Source organism: Schistosoma mansoni (genome assembly GCF_000237925.1).
Source record: "Schistosoma mansoni, WGS project CABG00000000 data, supercontig 0194, strain Puerto Rico, whole genome shotgun sequence".
Classification (NCBI taxonomy): domain Eukaryota; kingdom Metazoa; phylum Platyhelminthes; class Trematoda; order Strigeidida; family Schistosomatidae; genus Schistosoma; species Schistosoma mansoni.
In genome coordinates, this window is record NW_017386072.1 from 135,928 (window position 1) to 156,858 (window position 20,931).

Consider the following 20,931-nt stretch of genomic DNA (forward strand, 5'->3'; position numbering starts at 1 on the left):
GAGATATTAATCGATAGGCTGGGGATAACTCAAGAATGTTAAATCGTATAATAATAGTTTACAGGCCAAAATAAAGCTTATAATAAAAGGTATGCGAATATGAATAGTTTAGTTATTTAACAATTATACGATAAAAATATATGCATCATATTGATCCATAAACAGTTCTCGAAAGTTACCATTCATAATTCTCTTCGACATGTAACAATATCCACTTAGGGCGAAACATAAAAGAGCTCGCGCAAAAACTCACGGAAAATATTTCGGGATCAGAATCTCCAAACCATGATCACTTTGACCATTAATAGCTCACTTGTTTTAACCTCCAGCTTTAGAAAAGACATTACGTGAAGCATATCTTCCCGCAGTCAATAACTCTTTTCTGCCACTCAGACGGAGTTCCAAAAGACACAATTACTTTGCTAATCCTACTGAGTAAAGTTTTAAGCTTTGAATGATATACCAAGGGACGAACATCCATGCAAGATTATTCCGAGTCTGATTATCGATAGGCCTGCCTGGAACACTACTTTAACCCCGAGTCTACAGCAGCCCTATGTTTGCGAACACGTTCAAGGTCCGACATCTTTCTCTTAGGACCGTCATTGACAGTACTCACAGAGTAAGATGCCTTATAATTACTAGCATCTCCACACCAGTCGTGGATTTTACCCACTATCATTACGCATAATCATTAGTCAACTCCTTACATTACCTCTCTCCTTACGATCTTCACTCACACGTAGTTTTTTACGTTTGTCCAAATATTTGTTTTTTTACGTGTTTAACCACTCATTAAATCTATTTATTTATTTACTTTTTTTTCGTTTACCCAATTCTGTTCTAACCCTGAAGTCGTCCATATAATAGTCAACCAATCGAGTGTTCTATAATGTGATAGCTGCTGGTTTCAGTAATCACATTGCCCTTGAATAGACTATTCATTTAAAGTGGATACAAATCTTTCAATTAACTATGAAAATTACTAAAACTGGTATAACGGATTGGCTAGACTACTCACATTGGACGATATCGAAGACCTGGAACCGTGCTCTGACATCAAGAAGCGAGCGTAGTCAATTCAATTCACTGGTGAAAATACTCCTCGAAGACATTGAATATTAGAGACGCGGAAATACATCTTATAGTGCTACTCAAGTCTAAGATGTCTACGAACCCTGGGCCTAATGAATTGTTTTCAACATTTTACCAAGAAGTTAAGGCTATTGAGAAGCGGGATTCAGTTTTAACTCCGAAGCAACAAATAGATCGACTTAACCGGCCCGGATCAACTTATTTTAATTTGAATCCATATGATGTATGCTTGGTGTAACATTGTTCAAGCAACCTAGGTTTTACAAGTGGATCCTGATGCATCAATGGCTGATATAAAAAAGAAATACAGACAGGTTTCATCCTTAGATTTTTTGTATTCCAATCTAGCTGTCCCTGCTTGTCCATCCGGATAAAAACCCAGATGATATTGAAAGATCTCAGAAAGCCTTCGAAGGTATTGCTTGTTTTATTAAGTATAATGATTAAATAGCTGTAAACAAGGCTTACAAAACTCTGGATGACCCCGAGACTTCCCGCAAGTGTAAAGAAGTAGTAGAGGAAGCGAAAGATCTTGTTGAACAGATGGTATTAGCAACCATACTACTGTCTATCATTTTTAGATGATTGAAAAACGAAAACGTATTAAAAAGACGACTGGATCTATTACGATTGAAGAAGATGACCCTGAAAAAGTAACTTTTCTATTATTTCTAATCGTTACAGCGGCGTCATGCCATATATGTACAAACATGCAAACTGTTCGCTGATCTTGAGAGATTAAGGGTGGAAGAAGAGCAAAAACAGTCTTCAGAAAGGTTTGTTTTTGTTGGCACTTCGTTTCTTTTAACCCAGCTTGTGCAAAAACGTTATTGCTCGTATGTCTATGTTGTTATCGATAATTCTACTCTGCTATCTCATATGGCTTAAATGATTTATACTTACTAAGCTTTAAAAAATCCAACGATTTAATATGCCAGAGGCTTCTGAACGACATCTAGAAGTCCCTCCAGAGTTAGATTTATCCTAATCATATGCGTTTATTTCTCCAAGTTTCTGAACAAGAAATATCATGATCTGTCATCTTGTGTAGCTTCGGAAAGATTTCTCAGGACTAACACTAGTGTCTATTGGTTTAATACTACATTTTTGTGTAAACTTTATCTGATTTCACACATCCGAACAAATTTTGCGTGCGCTATTTGCGAAACTGCTGACGCTCTTTAGTTTTGACTCATCTATTTGTTTGTTTTTTAAAAGCGACTAGCCTTGACATATATCTATTCATCACGCACACACTATATTTATATCCACTCATCTTTAATTTCTTCCGTCAATTCTGATATTTGTCATCAGAAAACGCAAAGCTGAAGAGGAGGAAGAAGGGAGAAAACTCATGGCGTATGACAAAGAGTGGAAAAAGAATTATGAAGTTAGTGTATATTCGTTTATTGTTTTTGCATATATTTCCATAATGGTTCCTATAAAGCTCCTCAAAAATATCGACTTTTCATCATATCTTTAAAATTATCGTTGTAATGACATTAACAAATTAAGACAGGAGTTCGTTAAACCTGATAATTCTGTTTAGTTTCGCATATCAGTCAGTCAGTTACAACGTAGAACTTCGTACGTACGTACATCAGTTCGAGTTGCCATACCACATTAGCACAGAGATGAAGTTGTCGATTCAAATCCCATATTGGTAGAAGTAGAAGAGTATAAGTATTATGTGAAAGATATGGGTTTGAAGATGTTATTGAAGGAGTATAATACGGTGAAATAAATTTGGAAAGAGAAAAGGGATAGGGACATGAGGAATTCAGAAGATTAGGATTTGGCAGAACACAAAGAGTGGATGCACCTTCGCCATTGCAAACCATTTTTAGTCATGTCATTCAAGGTCTCTAACCATCGGTTGTTTTAATCTCACGAATCCCAACCAGGTAGTCTACACCTACTAACATGGCTCAGTCCACTTGTCAGTAACTTCATGGATTTGTGCCACGTTTTGGTCTGGCCGCCCCTAGCTTTCTTCCAACCTACTCCTACACCATAAAACACTGCACGTCGGTACAGTCGGTGTTTGGGCATACGTAACACGTGTCCCAACCATCTCAACTGATCAAGTTTCACTACTTCATCAATCGATTTGCCATCCTTACCTAGTACCCGTTTCCTAACGACTGCATTACTTACCCGGTGGTCCCAGGATATACGAGCAATGCGTCGAAGACACCTATGATCGAACACTAGTAGCCTACGAATATCCTCTACTCTTATCGGCCATGTTTCACTTCCATAAAGTAGGACGGAACGGACTGCTGCACAGTAAACCCGTCCTTTTGTTGCTAGACGGATATCTCGCCTACGCCATAAATGACGCAAGTTGGCGAAAGCTAGACGAGCCTTCTGTATCCGTGCTGAGATTTCGCATATAATTTGTTGATGATGGAAAAATGACTGCATATATTAACTAACTGCTTTGATTTTTATCAGGACTGTTAGTAAATTTACTTAAATCGAATACACCCCCAACTTCAAGAAATGCTTTTGTTCTAATAGTAGACATGCGATAAGAAGCAAATTACGGGATAATTTAAAGGTATGTCAGTCCGATTCCCTACGTTCCAAATCAGCATAACGAAAAGATGACATAACAAGATGAGTGACGTAAAATAATGATGCCAACAATGATAGGAAGCCGAATAAAAGAAAATAGTCCTGCTCAAACAAGATGGAAATCATAAACCAATACACTGTTCACGATTTCTTAGGAGTGAAGAATGAATACATGCATATCAGTGGGATTAATTTCGAGCTACGTCGCATTACGGTTATCTTGCAGATTACAATCAGAAAATTATCATATCACTATACGGTTCAGACCAGTTTAGGTTAGGCATAGGATATTTGATGGGGGAATGCTAGTTGGTACAGATTGTATGTTGGGAGAAAATCACAGTGAGTCAAACCAAAACTTGGTACCTGTCCATGAAGTCATTGACTGTTGGTCTGAGTCATACTGGCAGATCCAGGTTGGGGTCCACGTGATAACCATGGTCAGTGGTTTGAGACCCATCCACTCTTTATTTTTCTTTTGAGATTGAATTTCAATATCCGTCCATACTTACCGTTCTGCTGCTTTTTGAAACCATTTCAATGTTTAATCTTTCTTTTTGTCATTATTTTATTTTATTTAAACATATAAATATTGGTACAAGGGGGCACCAAATATAGATGCGCCACACAAAACAATGAGAGTAGGAAGAGAAAAGGGGTAGGATGCATATGTAAAAAAATAAGAGTAAGATGGGGGAAACTGGAATTTACAACCAGATCTCTTTCAGTTAAGGAAGTTATGACCACTCTTTATGAAGAAAGTAAAAGAAGGTTACAGCAGGATCGCTACTGGCTTCTATTCGGACCTATATCTGATAACGTTTCTAGCCATTGTGTTGCACCATCTCTTGGACCCCAGCCAGGGAGTCGTGAAGGACAAACAAAAGCCATCCCTTTGCAGCTTTCTTTCATACCACGACACCATGTCATTGCTACTACATTATTATTAATTTGTCGTGCTAATAGTGTTCGGGAACTTGGGTTAACACAATTTGTGCCTGGGTCTAAGTTAATGATGTTTGTCTGCCTGTCTGTTAGAACCTTGGCGAAAGTCACCGACCCATTCACATTATTTTAACCAGTACTGCATATCTAACATCACTATGTTCTATCTAGTCCAATCATTGTTTCAAAGATACGTTTGATCGAACATATGTGACCTGGACATATGCTATTCTTAATTGATTATCTGATTAAATGATGACAAAAAATGCTTGATACTGTAAAACTTTCACATATACTCTACATAAAACAAATATGCAAGTGCGAGGAAACATAAAAAACAGAAAATCATAGAAAGCTAATAGAGGTAATGAGCAATAAAATAAGAAATCATGCAAGATTGATTTCATTTAGCTACAAAATTAGTTGTATGGTTTATGAGAGACCCAATCAAACCAATAACATGATCATCACTTGCTTCTTTTCTGAGTCATACCCGTTGACATCTCAAGCACTCAACCTTTAACCAATAGACCCTATGTACAAACCATGTTTCACCGATTAGGGGAGCTGGGTTTCACAACGAGCCCTCATACAGTCTCAAAATCGAGTACATAAATCCCTACCAAGCCGATAAATTTCACCATTTCATCTCAATTCACTAAGTTTCACCTTGCTAATAATTTTGACATGTTGGATGTAAATCCTGTTAATCTGAATGCACAAACCTTAATCTGTTTTAACTATCAGTGACGAGATGATTGAAAAATAATAAACATTTTATGTCAAATATAGGTTTAAGTTTTTACTACTAAGAGTCATGATATCACAACAAGTTAAGTATACATACCACTTGTTTGCTTCTATGATTTCGCACATCAACTAAGAGTAAATATTTTACGGTTTATTACGTTTTTTCTTTTCAAACAAATCTTTTCTTATTTTTAAAGGAAAGTCGTGTTAATCGTGTTGCAAGTTGGCGAGATTTCAAGGCGAAAAAGTCCAAAACATCAAAAGGTATCGGCGGTTTAAAACCACCGAAAACAAAAATGGAACAAAGACCCGGTTAATAAGACGAGATTTTCAATACGTATATTTCTATCCGCTTTGTAGAAAACAAAACAACTTTGTAAAAAAGAAGTATTCTCCTTGCAACTCATATTATTGTCCTATTAGTTATGTACCATCATTTTGATAACTTCATACCCTCTGTGTATATGTATCATTTCAAATAAAAACAAAACACTTTCGTAAATCCAAACAGTTTGTTTTTGCACATGATAAAATATGCTAAAATCATAAGATAATTACTATATATATATATATAGTTGTAGAAGGCATTCACAAAACAAATTCATATTTAATAATGATCATGGTAATAAAAAAAATAATATCGCTTTAATCGTACGCCATATCAAACATCATCGGATTATATGAGTAAGTAGAATTTGCTTGTAGTTGTCAAGTGGAGTGGGGGAAGTTGGTATACACGATAATGTAAAATAAAAATACGCACGGAATTGGGAAAATGTTTAATGGTTATTATGAGATTAATTCACTTCACAAAAAAGGTGATGAACACACCGGTGTAAAAGTTGACTGAACTACTTAATAAATGACATACAAAAGAACAGTGGAACAAATCAAGTGCCGATATCATAGAATTGCAGAAAGGACAAAAACATAAGGAATGAAAAAAATGCGATACAATCTGATTGTTTTAATGCTTGTTTAGAGATATTGTATGTGTGAGAGAGAGAGAGAAAGGAAGGAATTTTTGTTACCTATTTTTGTGTGTTTTGAGGTTAAGTATTTTAGCTAATTCTGTATCCCATGTAAGTACTTGTTGTCTGACTGGGTCATATTTACCAGCAATAAAATAATGATAGAAATTAGAGTTATTATCATCGTCAACATCGTCGTCTTCTTCATTATCATCTGAACTAATTTCATTGTTATTATCATTATTGTTTGGCGTAATCTGGAGTTTAGGAGGTTGATTAGTATCATTTTCATTGACTGAAGGATATTTGATACTGTGACTCGTTGATGCTAGTGATGATGACGTCAATGATTCACGAATTTCAAGATTGATCTGTTGTATAAAAAAAAACAAAAGTTGGCATTTATCGTAATTATATTACAACTAGTATCCTATCTACAGTTTTGTAATTTTATAAGAATGAACCTTAATACAGAAATATATGTACGTCCAAAGATCATTTAATGTGTGAAACATAGTATCCGAGTTGTTAGTAGGGATTTTCTTCATTCATGTAGATAATTATGAGTGAGTATCAAACAGACATTGAATGGGACCGATTAAAATAAATTTTACTGTGATCCGTTAATCTTGTCCGATTTTTTCGAATACAAGGGCCGTAATGAGTGTCTATATATATTGGTGACGGGAGTTTGTCTGTCACTTATCCAGTTGCACTTACATAGGTTATATATTCACACAATAAAAGCTAAATAGCTTAAACATCCGGCTTTGTCCATTGATAGACAATCGGAAACTAAGATTGCAAAAAGTTGAAAAGTATTTACAACTTGACGGCATATTTATGTATCTGCATAAACCAATTAGACTATGATCTTTAGCTCTTAGAAACAGTCGAAAATTCATTAACTTTTATGACCGACCAGTAACACTAATGAATAAAGAAGAAGTAGATTGTAAAGTCTCTAAGCAATTCAGGAAAAATCTGGATCAATTTTAGGGATATGTCTTGAAACTCACCTGTTCGGTGTCTTTATTAGGCGTAAGTTCCCCCATGTTTTTGTCTGATTGTGTTTGATTTGACTCTAAAGGGTCTTTTCCTTTAAGTTTTTCATAATATCCTTGTATAAATTGACCGTATGATTTGGCTATTTTGATACGTCGCTTGATGCATTTGGCTTCATTCTCATCTTTATGTTCCGTTGTAAATAGGGCACCTTTAATATCCTGTACTAATTGTCCATCTTTTCCAGCTTCAAGAGGTTGATAGTACCTATAATAAAAAATTTCATAAAGAAATTACATTTACTATTGATTCTGTCACACTTGTAGAAATATATGATGATAAACTTTATTTCTAAGAATAGTGTGTACATGTATCTTGAAGGAAAATAGGTCTGTCCACATACGTACGAATAAATAATGTCGTTACCGACATGGTAGTATTATTATGGGTAATTCATAGACAGTTTCATTCTGAACTAAAGGAGGTAAAATGTGATTGCGAATATTTCTTGTCGATTGGCAGATGCTTATAAAAAACCTGTGTTCACCAATCCGCACTGATTGTTCTCATAACTGTGATCATATCATCTTCCAGTAACTGAATCAATGCTGGTGAATTGCCGTTCTTTTTTTTACCAATCTAACAACTAATTCGTATAACTAGTAGTTTTAAAAGAATCACGTTTTGAAAAATGAACTGTGCTTCTTCATACAGTCAAAATGGGGCTATAGACAAAAGTCATACACTAAATGTTCGGGACATAACAAACCAAATGCAGTCTGCAGACGTTTATTAAGCATGGTATTAATATTGGTAAGTAATTTTACACGGAGTTATCACCTGTACTTCAAAGTAATTCACTTCATGACAAGTAGTTATCGTTTTAGTCAGGTGACCGTCAGAGATCGGCTCATTACTAAGTAGGGGGGTTTGCGGAGATTGTTTAATTTTGTAGTTAACACCACGGACTAATTTTGGTTAAACTAATGAAACCATGAGGCACTAGCGTGAGTCTCCTCACTAGTACGGATTCACAACCTCAACAAGGATCGAGCGCGGAGCCTTCAAATCAAGCGGGCAGTGCTTAATCTATAGATCATTGACCCGGGATCCGGTGATTTACATGTTTGAATTCGAACTATTCGTGACGTTGCTGAACCATCTTCCAATGTTGCTAGTTTGTAACTGGCTCCTGGCCGACATGGTTGGACTTCATTGATCACGACATTTCACCAGAACCTCGAGAATTACCTCCAGAAATCAGTCAGTTCAATTTAGGGGTAGTTTTTTATGGACAGAAATCAGTTGGGAAACAATTGAAAATTAGGTAATTCTGTATAGCTGTTTCGCTATAGTTTAGAATTATTGGCTTAACAGTCGGTGCGACAACCGCAATTGGTGGTTTAAGACTTTGGATGACATAGCTTTGAAACATTCAGTCTTCATCTTACTCTAGACCTCGAGTTCCATTACTACTTCGTACACCTTTCATTCTGTCTGTTTAAGTCATATTCTCGAACCATATCCTGTTAATTCCGTCTTTTTGTTCTGATGTTGTATGGCAACTTGAGTTAACTTACGCTTGCAACATGCTTTTTGTTTATTATGACGTAATTGACTGAATTGACAACCTAAAGGTAATGAATTCGGCACGATATTTCGAGGTCCCGGATCCTAACCCTGATATGGTCATCGGTATCTTTCTCCATTTGAAGTCGTTAGCCTATGGCAAAAATCAACATAATCAGAATGAAAGTTCTCTGCTAACTAGCTTTGAACACAAAACGCAAAGATGTGGGCTCTTATTAGTTGTAAGACCAAAAGTTTTTCTTCACGATCGAAAACTGTGTTATAACTTTTATTTAGACGTGGAATTTTGCAGCAAGAAAATAATAGTAATTACCATGCAGCGACAACAATTATTGAATTCCTTTTTTGCTCCCAACGTATTTCTTTAACTTCACCAAGGTATATTTCATTGCGCCCAGAGCCAAATTGTACACAATCCCCAACTTTAACAATTAAACCATCTACGTCACGTATGATTGAACGACAATATGTACAGCCTTGTTTCCGACGTTTAAACTGTTTTAAAATATGAAAGTCAAAATCGAGTAAAGCATGAAGTACACATCCACAACTAGTTATTTTTATCTATTAGATCAAATGTTCAGAAAGTATATATATATATATATATCAATCTGGGGAATCGATATATCAAGGGTTGACTTAATCAGGATATGTGCTTGGGATTCCCGTGTCTCTGAATGCAATACAAATGTTTTATTCTGAAAAATGGGTTACAGTTATTCGCAGCTATATAGTGCAGTTCCATATGCCGGATAAAAGTACAAATATCGTTATATTTTGAAATGAAATCTTTAATGAAAAATGCACTATAATGTGGAACACTCACTCACCAAATAAACTGAGTATGACACATTTAGTAAACATGTAAACGCTACGGATAACCTCACCCCTCATTCTGATCGCCTTTACTTTTTTTGAAAGATATGTCTTAAGTCATATAGATTAGGTTGACAGACTGAACGAAATCCGTAGAAACTTAAGTCTTCTCGTAACTAGATATGAATATCATCAGTTTATATTTTACCAAGTTTATCTTTTTATTCAGCTTGTTCAAATTTATTTCATTTGTGATTTTTATGTGGACACTTACAGTCATAGTCCTGATTATGAGCAAACCATCAAACGTACTTTAATCTCCTGAGATAAAGAGATGTATTATGAGAGCTTTTCCAATGACTTGACTTTGGTGTATAAACTATTATAACATGTGTATGTATGAATTAGATACAACCACACCTTAGAATGTTTTAATTCAATAAAAAATTTAAGGTCATAATGTCATATTTGGGACAAATCTTAGTGATTCTTATTTCAGGAGTGTAAACTTCAGGACAAAGCTACTGTTTGTATACCGATGTGAAAATAAAGCATTTTGACCAGACTCAACTTGACCAATCAAAATTTAAATAGCTGCATTCGTGATTTACTCTACTAGGACAGGTAGTCAGTCAGTCACAACGTAGAACTTCGTACGTACGTACATCAGTTCGAGTTGCCATACCCCACGACTGGGAATCGTAGGTAACTGAAGTGTGGCTGAAGGCCAGTTGAACTGATCTCTAAAGTGTTCTGCCCATCAATCCAATCTCCTGGATTGAGGAGGTAACAAAATTACTATCAGATATTTCAGATAACCTGAGATAAATGTAACAAAAACTTTCAGTCGACAGCTGTTCACTAAATACAAGTTGGCATGTGGTGAATGCTACTCATGCTGACAGATATATGTAATATGTAGCAGCAATCGGAAGTGGAATGCCCACCAGTAGAAGTTTGAATTGAAGAGAACAGGAAATAGAAAGTAATTGGAATAACCACTGAACTGAAAGAAGCATGTAAAGGACAATTGGAGGAAGATGTGAAAATAATGTATGATTTCCATTTTTTTTACTAAGCCAATGTGTGATTTTGCACTAAACAATAAATTGGATATTCTCACTAATTCTTCGTTCACTACAGGCATACTGTATTTATTTACTTGACATAAACTTTCCGAGATTTATTTATTATTTATTTAAACACATATATATTGGTACAAAAGGGCACCAGGTACATATGCGCCACACTATTTGTGTGTGTGGGCTGTGATACTGCCCGGGTGCCCAAACCGAAGCAGGTGGTTTTCTTAGGGGGCCACACCCCGAGCCTTTGACCAAAAGGTCTGATCCACAAGGCAATGGAGCATCGTGAGGAGATGCAGTCCCATGGTAGTCGTTGACCAATGACAGGTTCGTCCGCCATTCGTTCCATCAGGATACTGGAGCCCATGTGCACCATTGGTTTGGAATCAGGGTTTTCCAACTCCCCTAGGTGGACCCTCCGTGTCCACCAACCCAGTTAAAGCGCCGGACATTCGCTTTTCGTCCTCTCACTTTCGTAAACAACACCCCCGCCACGAGAAGGCAGTGAGTAGGACTTGTGTGGCAGAGGCTATATATTCGCTGGCCATGTGCGAGCATTTCGAGAGGGAGAGTAGACTCTCCCCACTCTCGGCCGTACCAGGGCATTTGGGGGCAAACTTTCCGAGAACGGCAAGTGATTTGAATTATTGTCCGGTTCAGCCAACTTATTTATAAATAAATCTTTACTTCTATTGTATCGAGTCTGAAGACTGAATGTAGAGACCTTAGATGGGAGACAGACTTTTAAACTGTATCCACCTTCACTAAAATACCACCAATTGAGAAATAAGATAGATTTAGGGTTAATAATTCAATTAAATTTTGTTTCCAGTCCATCATCAAACTTTTCCTGGCTTTTCTCCAGCAATAATTTCACGTCATTAGTGGGTGGAGATATTCTCCAAATTGAGTGCGTTTCTAATTATTATGACTGAATTGATGATACAGACAAATTGATGTGACACGATACAGAAAATAGGTTAACTATATTACCGTTGAATATTTAATTTCTTGTGAAGCATGTGCACCATAATCTATTGCTTAACGTTAATTAATTAGTAGAAGTGAGTTACAGGAAGATGTAATTCTATAGTCATTTACAAATTCATGTATAAGTTTTATAACGTGCGGTGTCCGAAATCTGATATTGACACACGATATGCCCCGCGCTAACCCTCAACTGACTAATTGAGCGGAAAAGTGTATTGGACTACCGAATGAAATAAACAAATACTCATTTATATATATACGCCACTCTATCTTTAGGAAATTGACCCCAGTGGAATGCACTTGAACTTTATGTCCCTTCTGACTGCCATCGATTGACCTTTTACTATCTCTGAATGGCTCTTTATATCGATAAACCATCAGAAACATCTGTAAAAATAAAATGCCTCATATTACCTTAGTCAATGATGATTCATAATTTCATCGGGAAACTCACCAACAAGGTGGATCTCCAGCTTCAGAGGGAACTCTTGCTCTGTTAGAGATGAGAAACCGTATTATTCAAAGTTGCAGTAAAACATGGCTATCAGCTAAGCTAATTATCACATAACTGACTCAAGCTGAGCTTGAGATATAAGTATGTAAATTCACCACAATATATTCCTAAATAGGAGGAATCCAGTCGTCAATCAGTAGTACTTAGGACAAAAGTTTCTTCAAGCTTACAAGTAATTACATGAAGCCACAACTTTCTATCTATTGATCCCATACATTCAACACTAGCTTGTCTTAGATAGAGGATGTCTCAATCTGCGTATTACCTTAGTTACCTGAAATAGGTCTCCATATATTTGTAAAGTAGTGGAATTTTATTTTTATCCAAGAGTTGTCCATATTTTGTGATAACAAAACTAATCATACTTATGAGTTACCTTCATTCAGTCGGGTATGCAAAATTACTTTCAAAACTACAGAAATTTTAATTGTCATTAATTAAGATGAAAAATAAAGAAGAACGAAAACAGAGTTTTAAATAGGTAATAGAATTTATATAGGAATATTGATAAAATAGCAGAAGAAAAAGCCAGGGGATTCCAAGCAGTAACTTGACAGCTTCAACCTGTCATTCTAACCAGTTCAAACACTGTTACAATCCTCTGATCAACAATTTTATACTTCATAATATACTGTTATTATGATATGATATATACTTATACTTGTAATTGAGCAACCAAGTACAGGTTAGTATACTTTACTTGGAGCCATAATTCCTCTAAGACAGCCAGCGATACTATCCAGTTGTTTGGCTTAGTGTTAGTACATCAGATTTCGAACATGAGTAGATGGAGCGAAGGTGGAAATAGGGAAGTATTATTGGAATCATGAACCGATCGATGTTAGACAACCATCGAAAACCTGGAAGGACTGGATGGCCGTTCCCTTCTAGTATGAAAAATCCTTACCAATGCGCATCCACAACTCTGTACACAGGACTCGAGTTCAAGACAACCATCTACAATCGTCTTCAGTGGGTAACCGCCTAACATCAGATACAAGGATGTATTAGTTAAAACCCTAATGTTTTGATAGTCATTTCCACATTTAGTCAACTAGAAGAATCTCCGATCTAATAGTTGGAAATCAAGCATCTAAATAAGTAGGTTTGAGTATTATCTTTCACAATTAATTGGTTACCTACTATTTATAGAAAGGTCTAAATCTATACACAAAATAACTTGAAAATTCCATTACCTTTTCATACACTTGCCAGGATAAACATTCATTTGAACTATCAGTTGTTGCAATTGTGCTTGAAATGGAAATATTATCCGCAGTAAATTCCTCAGACAGATGATTATTCAATGGATAAATCACCTTTTCCAATGTATCATTAATGTCATTATGATTATCAGTATTATTATTATTATTATTATTATTATTATTATTATTATTATTGTTAGAACATTCATTCATGTACTTATCATTTGAAATATGATTAAAACCAGATATTGTTACTGGTGTTTGTAATGATGGAAGTGGTGACAGTGATCTTAGTGACATGACTGATGTAGCACCCGTTGATGTTGTATGTGTAGGTGATATCAGTGAATTTACAGTACACTCCATTGTTCTATTTGAACTGGATGAAGATAATTGAGAATCCTTTCTAGTTCGATTACTCTTGATACGATGCGTTAGTTTATTTGAATTCTTTTCAGTAAAGAAAAACTTTGAGTCTAACATTAGGTTCGTGTTCATTCGTGGTGAACACAAGGACATAGTATCATGAAGTGGAGATGCTAAAAATTAAAAAAAAACCATAAAACGAAATAAATTTAACAAGACATATGACACTACTTGTAAGTAGTAAAAGATGAATTTCCAAGTTTGGGAAGTGTATTTTAGTACGTAAGGTATAAGTGAACTGTCACACAAATATCACTGAATAAAATCAAGAACTGTATTCATGGGGAAATTTGGGCCAGTAGGAATAGATAAACCACACTTTCGGAAGTTTAGCTAATTTAGTGCAATACATTTCGAACAATTTGATCATACATATACTTTTTAAGAACATAAAAGGTCAACTAGACTAGAAATGGGGGGTAAGAGGAGACAAGGATAATAATAATCACTCTATGTAATAAGCTAATATTACTAGGGCAGGTTTATAGTGAGAACAAACTGTTTTTGAATACACAAAGGAGGTTTGAATTTTCGTATGGCTAAGGCTTCAATAAACCTGAGTATACGCCCTTTTACACTTTTATACAACACCACAATTCAAATGACCCAATCAGAGTAGAGGATAAACATCCATGATCCTCTATTGCCAAACATATGATCAAAACAGGCCATAAGATTGATCTTAACTCAGCTTTTGTTCAAAATGTATTGCGCTAATATATCACATAGTTCTGATAATCTTCGTCTCCTTATTACACTATCGAAATTTATCAAAGAGACTAATTGCTTTAACTAATTTACACAATTTATTCAATAGGGTTGTTAGTTGTTAACTAAAATGACCACCAATTACTATGACTAAACATCAATTACTATGAGTCAATGTGACATTGATGATTTTCTTATTTCGGCTGATAATAGAATAAAAATTGTAACTTCATTGTAAATATGACTTCTACGGTTTTGACGATCGTGATGTTGTTCATTATGAATTTTTTTACTGAAGATAAAACACTGAGCCTGGACATTCACCAATGATCGTCAGCAAGTTTATGACCTGTAATCCCATCGAACACATGTCTAGAGACAGTAAACTTAAGAAAAATATTTGCTTTCCTGACCCGAATAATACAAACGATATGAGTAGTTTTACACTGAGATTTATTTGCTAATGTAAGCTTATCATTAACAATATCGCTATTCCATGTATCAATGTGTGTAGATCACTTACAAATCAATTTAACATTATGTTTAGAACGATATCTTAATAATCAAAGTACTCCTACATAGTTCAATTTGTAAATGTAACACAAGAAAGACAGTAATGATAGTAATAGTAATAATAATAATAAAACACGACAATATAAATGTAGATATTGAATAACTAAAGTTAGACATTAACACCGTTGAACGCCGGCTCAGTGGTCTATCGGTTAAGTGCTCTGGCGCGAGACTAGTAAGTCCTGGGTTCGACTCTCGCGAGTGGATGCGCACTGCTGAGGAGTCCCATAATAGGACGAAACGGCCGTCCAGTGCTTCCAGGTTTTCCCTGGTGGTCTAGCTCCAATTGACTCATGATTTCAACTATGAAAATGAAGTAATAACGTTGATAAATTTCTTAAAACAATGTCAATAATAATTTAAAAACCTAAAAAAAGAGAAAAAGATTGTTATATTGTATCATTTAGCTTACTTGATTGAGACCATGAATGATATGATCTAGATGTGTTATGATCCAGATCACTATGACGACGTATACGTGACACAAATTTACCATTGTCTTTTCCATTATTATTATTAATATTACTATCATGACGTAATGACAAATAATCCGATGAGATAAGACAAGGAGTTAAACAATTTATATTATTTTCACCAGTAATATTAATTAATTCACATAGATTTGTAAAATAATCCGGTAGAATACGTAGATCAGTTAATGGTACTTGTCGATGATCTCCATCATCAAAATCAACTGGAACACAATCATTGTTGATATGTTGTTGTTCATCTGGATCAGCTAAAAGAAATCGTTTCGTTAATTTTAAGTAAAAATATTTACATGAAAAGTGAATGTATATAATAAAGGGAATAGAAATCAAATGTCTTGAAACCTAGTCAAAATATGATTCGGTAATTTTATAGTTCGCATGTCACTTTCATCGTGAATATCGAAACCAGAAAGTATTGAATGACTGCTTCATTCTTGCTAGGGATTCCTCAGGGGCGTTCACTTAAAATTTTTTTAATAGAATTAAGCCCTATGAAATTAGTATGTACGATATCACTGTCTGACTTTCTACTTCATTAATTCCACTACAAGTATATATCACCAAATGACAGAAATTGAACATTTAAATAGCTCATTAAATTAGAAATATCTTAATCACTATGAGATTTGAAGCTAATTGATTCCTAATAGTATGGAGGATGTTGAATAAGTACTTCTGAGGAGTTTTTAATCAGAATGAAACAGTTGCACAGTATTCCCTTTATTTTCTATAGTTCTTAATTAACAATAAATACAAATTAAAGAAGGATTAATTAACAGATGACAAACTGGTTGAATAGATATAACAATCTGACTACTATATTGATTGAACGTTACCGGTTAGAAGAAATGAATGTTTGTTTTTGGAAAGTTTCAAATAATATGATATGTGAGTATGTTAATATATTATCAAATATTATCGAGTGGACATATACTTGGGTAATCTATCAATATGTATGATACTAAGTATTTTATTTGAACAATGTCAAAAAATAAGCAAAGATGGATAGGGGCTAGCAGTGGGATCCAGGACGTGCGTTTCGTCCTATTTGAGACTCGTCAGCTGGATGTACCTGCATCTCAGAGTTGATGTTCACTCTGAGACTAACCCAGTAGCATTCGCTTCAAACGCCATCGCGTTATCCACTCAGCTACTGAGTCCTGATAGCCACTTGCTTGTACAGGTACATCCAGCTGACGAGTCACAAATAGGACGAAATGCGCGTCCTGGGTTCCATTGTTAGCCACCGTCCATCTTTGCCTATAATGCTTGTGAATTAAGGCTATATCGAGGCAATACGCATAGTATGCACATACGCCAATAAGAGGCTGACCAATAGCAGTCCTAAAAATCAATCGGAAGATTCAAACACTTAATACCAAGTGAATTCAATATGAAAAAATGTTGATACATTTATAACTAAGTGACTTAGTAGGTCCTGGGTTCGAATTTCGCGAGGCGGGATCGTGGATGCGCACTGCTGAGGAGTCCCACAATAGGACAAAACGGCCGTACAGTGCTTCCAGGTTTTAACTGGTGGTCTAGCTTCAATTGACTCATGATTTCAACTATGAAAATACTGAAATCTCCACAAAACCCCTAGTGATTAAATAGTTGAGTTACTCAAATTCAAATTAATGACGGGAAGTTAGCCTATACAATCCGTTAAAGAACATTTTATTGATGAGTGTGCTGAAAAAAACAACACGAAACAGATTCAAGGCTTTTTGTAGATTAGCTCGAAATTATACGAAACTATATACACAATACAAGTGATTAATGTAAATATTTTAGGGTTCCTAAAACATTTTATCATAATGAGCATTAACTTACACATTAACAATAAACATTTATCACTTTATTATCAGAAGGCGTTTTTTGTGGAGATTTAGTATTTTCATAGTTGAAAGCTTGAGTTAATTGAAGCTAGACCACCAGGGAAAACCTGGAAGCACTGGATGGCTGTTTCGTCCTATTGTGGCACTCCTCAGTAGTGCGCATCCACGAACTCGTCTCGCGAGATTCGAACCCACTTTAAATGTTAATAATAGAACTCTGATTACTTTATTTACAGATTAAAATCTCCAATTTATAAACATCTATTAAAGGGAATGTTTACAAGATCCTCCTCTCCTGAAATTATGAACGAGCACAATTAGTTGAATTTGAAATTTTAAGGAGATTTGATCTGATAATTATTAAAGGTGAATCGATGTATTGATGTATAACAGCACCCATAGCAACTTAAATTTGCGTCATTTTTATTTTAATACCTGATTCATTTAATCGAAAATAGGAGAAGCGAAGCATATACCGTTTGGTTGTAATAAATTCGACAGTAACTCTGGGTAACGAAGACTGTTGTTGTATGTAAATCTCTAAAACCCTGAAGAGCACTGGGACGACTTTTAAACAGTAGAAACACAAGACTCCACATAAAGTCGAATTCAAAACCCTCAAGATATCATAACAAGGGACATGTTCACATTAGACCATTAAGAAGTTCAGTAGTCCAACACTCAATGAATTCATGATTATAATATAATCTTCAACCACTGTTCCTGATGACGGTGTGTCAATAAGTTATATTCTTTTTCAACAACTTATATCAAAATAACATCTGATCATTTAATGTCAAACATTAAAAGCTAAATCAAATTGAAAGTAAACCTCCGTTTGCACAAAATCCTTACTTAAAAATACATATGTATTCCATTCATGTAACATTTGAAAAGATTAAACAACAACTGTTACTAATAATGAATAAATTTACCTTTTACGACAGTTCCTGGATAAAGATTAACACCCAGTTGTTCACTCCATGCAGCACAAACACGTGTTCCAGGTGGAACATGGCGTATTGAAGCAGGAAATACTTCTAGAACCGCCTGTTGTACTACTTGCCATCCATACAATAATAAATCCATTTGACGTCTTCTATTTTTACTAAACAATCTACAACTATTATTACTTGAAGACGATGATGCTGATGATGATGAAGATGATGATGAAGAAGATAATTGTCGATAAGTTGAATATGATACAACTTGATTATTTACATGATTAGATGGTGGTGGTGATAAAAAACGATTATAATTATTAATACGTGAATTAGTTGAACCAGTAAATTTTTCAGTATCTAAATGTATACGAAATACTTGATCACGTAGATAATCATTATTAAGACTCATTCGATTGATCAATGAAGAACTATCTATAAATTTAAAAGTAACATTTTTTAAAATAATATGTTTGTTACTGATTTCTCTTGAGACAATTATGAAAGAAAAGAAAGTTCTCAAGTGTTTATCATGGTAAAGTAACTTTTTAACTGAAACCCTCTATTTCAGTCAGTCGGTCAGTCAGTCACAACGTAGAACTTCGTATGTACGTACATCAGTTCGAGTTGCCATACCATAATAGCACAGAGATACAGTTGTTGATTCAAATCCCATAGTGGTAGAAGTAGTAGGAGTATAAGCAGTAAACTGAAAGACTTTATCTGATGTTCTGATGAGATATTTTAATCAATGAGTCATGATCAACATAGATCCGGGGACCAATGTGAACTAGCCCAAGTTGTCATATTCCACATCAGTACGAGTAAGTGTTTTAGCTTATACAATTGGTTAAGGATAGTAGTGCACATAACTTTTAAGAATTTATAATTGATTATGTAAGAAATATTGATTTGAGAGCTGAAATATTCTTAGTTATAGTTTTTATTTATTTAAACACATAAATATTGGTACAAAGGGGCAACAGATATATATGCACCACACAAATCAAATGAGATTTGTGTGAGGGCTGTCATACTGCTCAGGTGCCCAAACTGAAGCAGATGGTTTTCTTACGGAGCCACACCCGGAGCCTTTGACCTAGAGATCTGATCCACAAGACAGTGGAGAATCGTGAGGAGATGCAGTCCCATGGTAGCCGGTGATCAACGATTGATTCATACTTCATTTGTTCCCTCAGGATATTGGAGCCCATGTGCATCATTGGTTTGAAATCAGGGTTTTCCAACTCCCTTAGATGGACTTTCCATGTCCACTAACCTGGTTAAAACGCCGGAAAGTATTCAGTACTTAAAGCAATAAACAAAACAGTTCTATATTCTTTTCAAAATGTCACTGGGAATATTGTTCTCAATGAAACTATAAGGTGATGAAAAGATTTACTGTGAGTAAACTGAAAGAAACGAATTCTGATGAATGTTGTTGAATGAAAAAATTTAATTATTAACCAATATCAATAGAATTTATCAAAATTAGAAACACTAGAGATATGGCTTTGCAACTAGTTAATCTAAGTGATCTTCTTTTTTTAATACGAAAATAAGTTTTCAGGTACCAATTAGTGTTTTATTTCCATCATTGTAATAAAGTTCTATCGGTTTAGTAGTGGTATTGTGGTGTGGGCTACTTATATCCACACAAGTAGTATATAACGATGGTCGGGCATTGAATGTATTTCAGTAGAACATCGATAAAGAGAGAACGGAAACGAAACGCAATCGGTATGAAAATGCATGAACAATAATAATCGGAGACTATGGACTGATATTTGCAGAAGGAATAGTCAAGATTGAGACAATTGATTGATAGTTTGCAAATTAACTATTTACTGTATGGTTGTCAGATTTTAGTGAGAAAGTCTGTAATTTACGTGTCAAATACATTCGATTGTTCTCACCCGTGTTCTTGTTCACTACAGTATCATCAATGTATTCATAATAATATTTTATATAAATGTGTAGCTTAGAGATACCTATTTAGGGAACAAAGTGTGTATCTGCTAATAGTTTCAAATTTTATTGAATTTCTTACTTGGTTGTCAATTGATACAGATTTTCTGCTAAAGTCCCTGAAAATAGGTGAAAGCAACAGGCACAATAATATTATTGAAGTAGATTATTACCATGTATTTATCTTTACCTACAATCCCCTTTTATTTGAGATATATTGTAGTATTTAGTATAAAAGTTTAATGTAACTTATCAGTAGTCAAACATGTTAACAACCTACTATTGTGCATAATATACATTAGAATAGGACACTTCATTAATGTTATACGTCTCAGTATAAGGTTGTGAAGATTGTTGAGTTTTAATTGAGATCATAAACCTATAAGTGTTAGACCACCATTGAAAATCTGGAAGCGCATTCACGACCCCACACGAGTGAG

The 20,931-nt window shown here is 34.9% G+C and overlaps 3 protein-coding genes across 3 annotated transcripts; 1 reads left to right on the forward strand and 2 right to left on the reverse strand.

The window, feature by feature from the left end:
• The first annotated feature begins 1,137 nt into the window (after positions 1-1,137).
• Smp_043970 (DNAj homolog subfamily C member, putative) lies at positions 1,138-5,875 on the forward strand. The gene is made up of 8 exons (XM_018793965.1): positions 1,138-1,318; positions 1,353-1,409; positions 1,444-1,510; positions 1,547-1,641; positions 1,677-1,748; positions 1,780-1,871; positions 2,410-2,485; positions 5,568-5,875. Exons 1-8 carry the CDS (start codon positions 1,166-1,168, stop codon positions 5,685-5,687), a joined length of 732 nt encoding a protein of 243 aa, XP_018647102.1. The 5' UTR covers positions 1,138-1,165; the 3' UTR covers positions 5,688-5,875.
• Positions 5,876-5,953: 78 nt separating this feature from the next.
• Positions 5,954-15,990, reverse strand: Smp_199060 (serine-rich repeat protein, putative; the record flags this gene model as incomplete). Its single annotated transcript, XM_018793976.1, has 6 exons — positions 5,954-6,712; positions 7,361-7,613; positions 9,250-9,431; positions 13,538-13,660; positions 13,802-14,085; positions 15,666-15,990. Coding segments are annotated over 6 exons (1,482 nt in total), but the record flags the coding sequence as incomplete, so codon positions are not given.
• A 2,507-nt stretch (positions 15,991-18,497) lies between these two features.
• On the reverse strand, positions 18,498-18,671 carry Smp_137770 (hypothetical protein; the record flags this gene model as incomplete). The annotated part of the gene is made up of 1 exon (XM_018793987.1): positions 18,498-18,671. One exon carries the CDS (start codon positions 18,669-18,671, stop codon positions 18,498-18,500), a length of 174 nt encoding a protein of 57 aa, XP_018647104.1.
• Between the last annotated feature and the right edge of the window lie 2,260 nt (positions 18,672-20,931).

Coding starts and splice junctions, on each gene's coding strand:
- Smp_043970 (XM_018793965.1), top strand. CDS start 1,166: ATGTCTACGAACCCTGGGCCTAATGAATTGTTTTCAACATTTTACCAA. Junction 1,410..1,443: donor TAAAAAAGAAATACAGACAG/GTTTCATCCTTA, acceptor ATTCCAATCTAG/CTGTCCCTGCTTGTCCATCC. Junction 2,486..5,567: donor AGTGGAAAAAGAATTATGAA/GTTAGTGTATAT, acceptor TTATTTTTAAAG/GAAAGTCGTGTTAATCGTGT.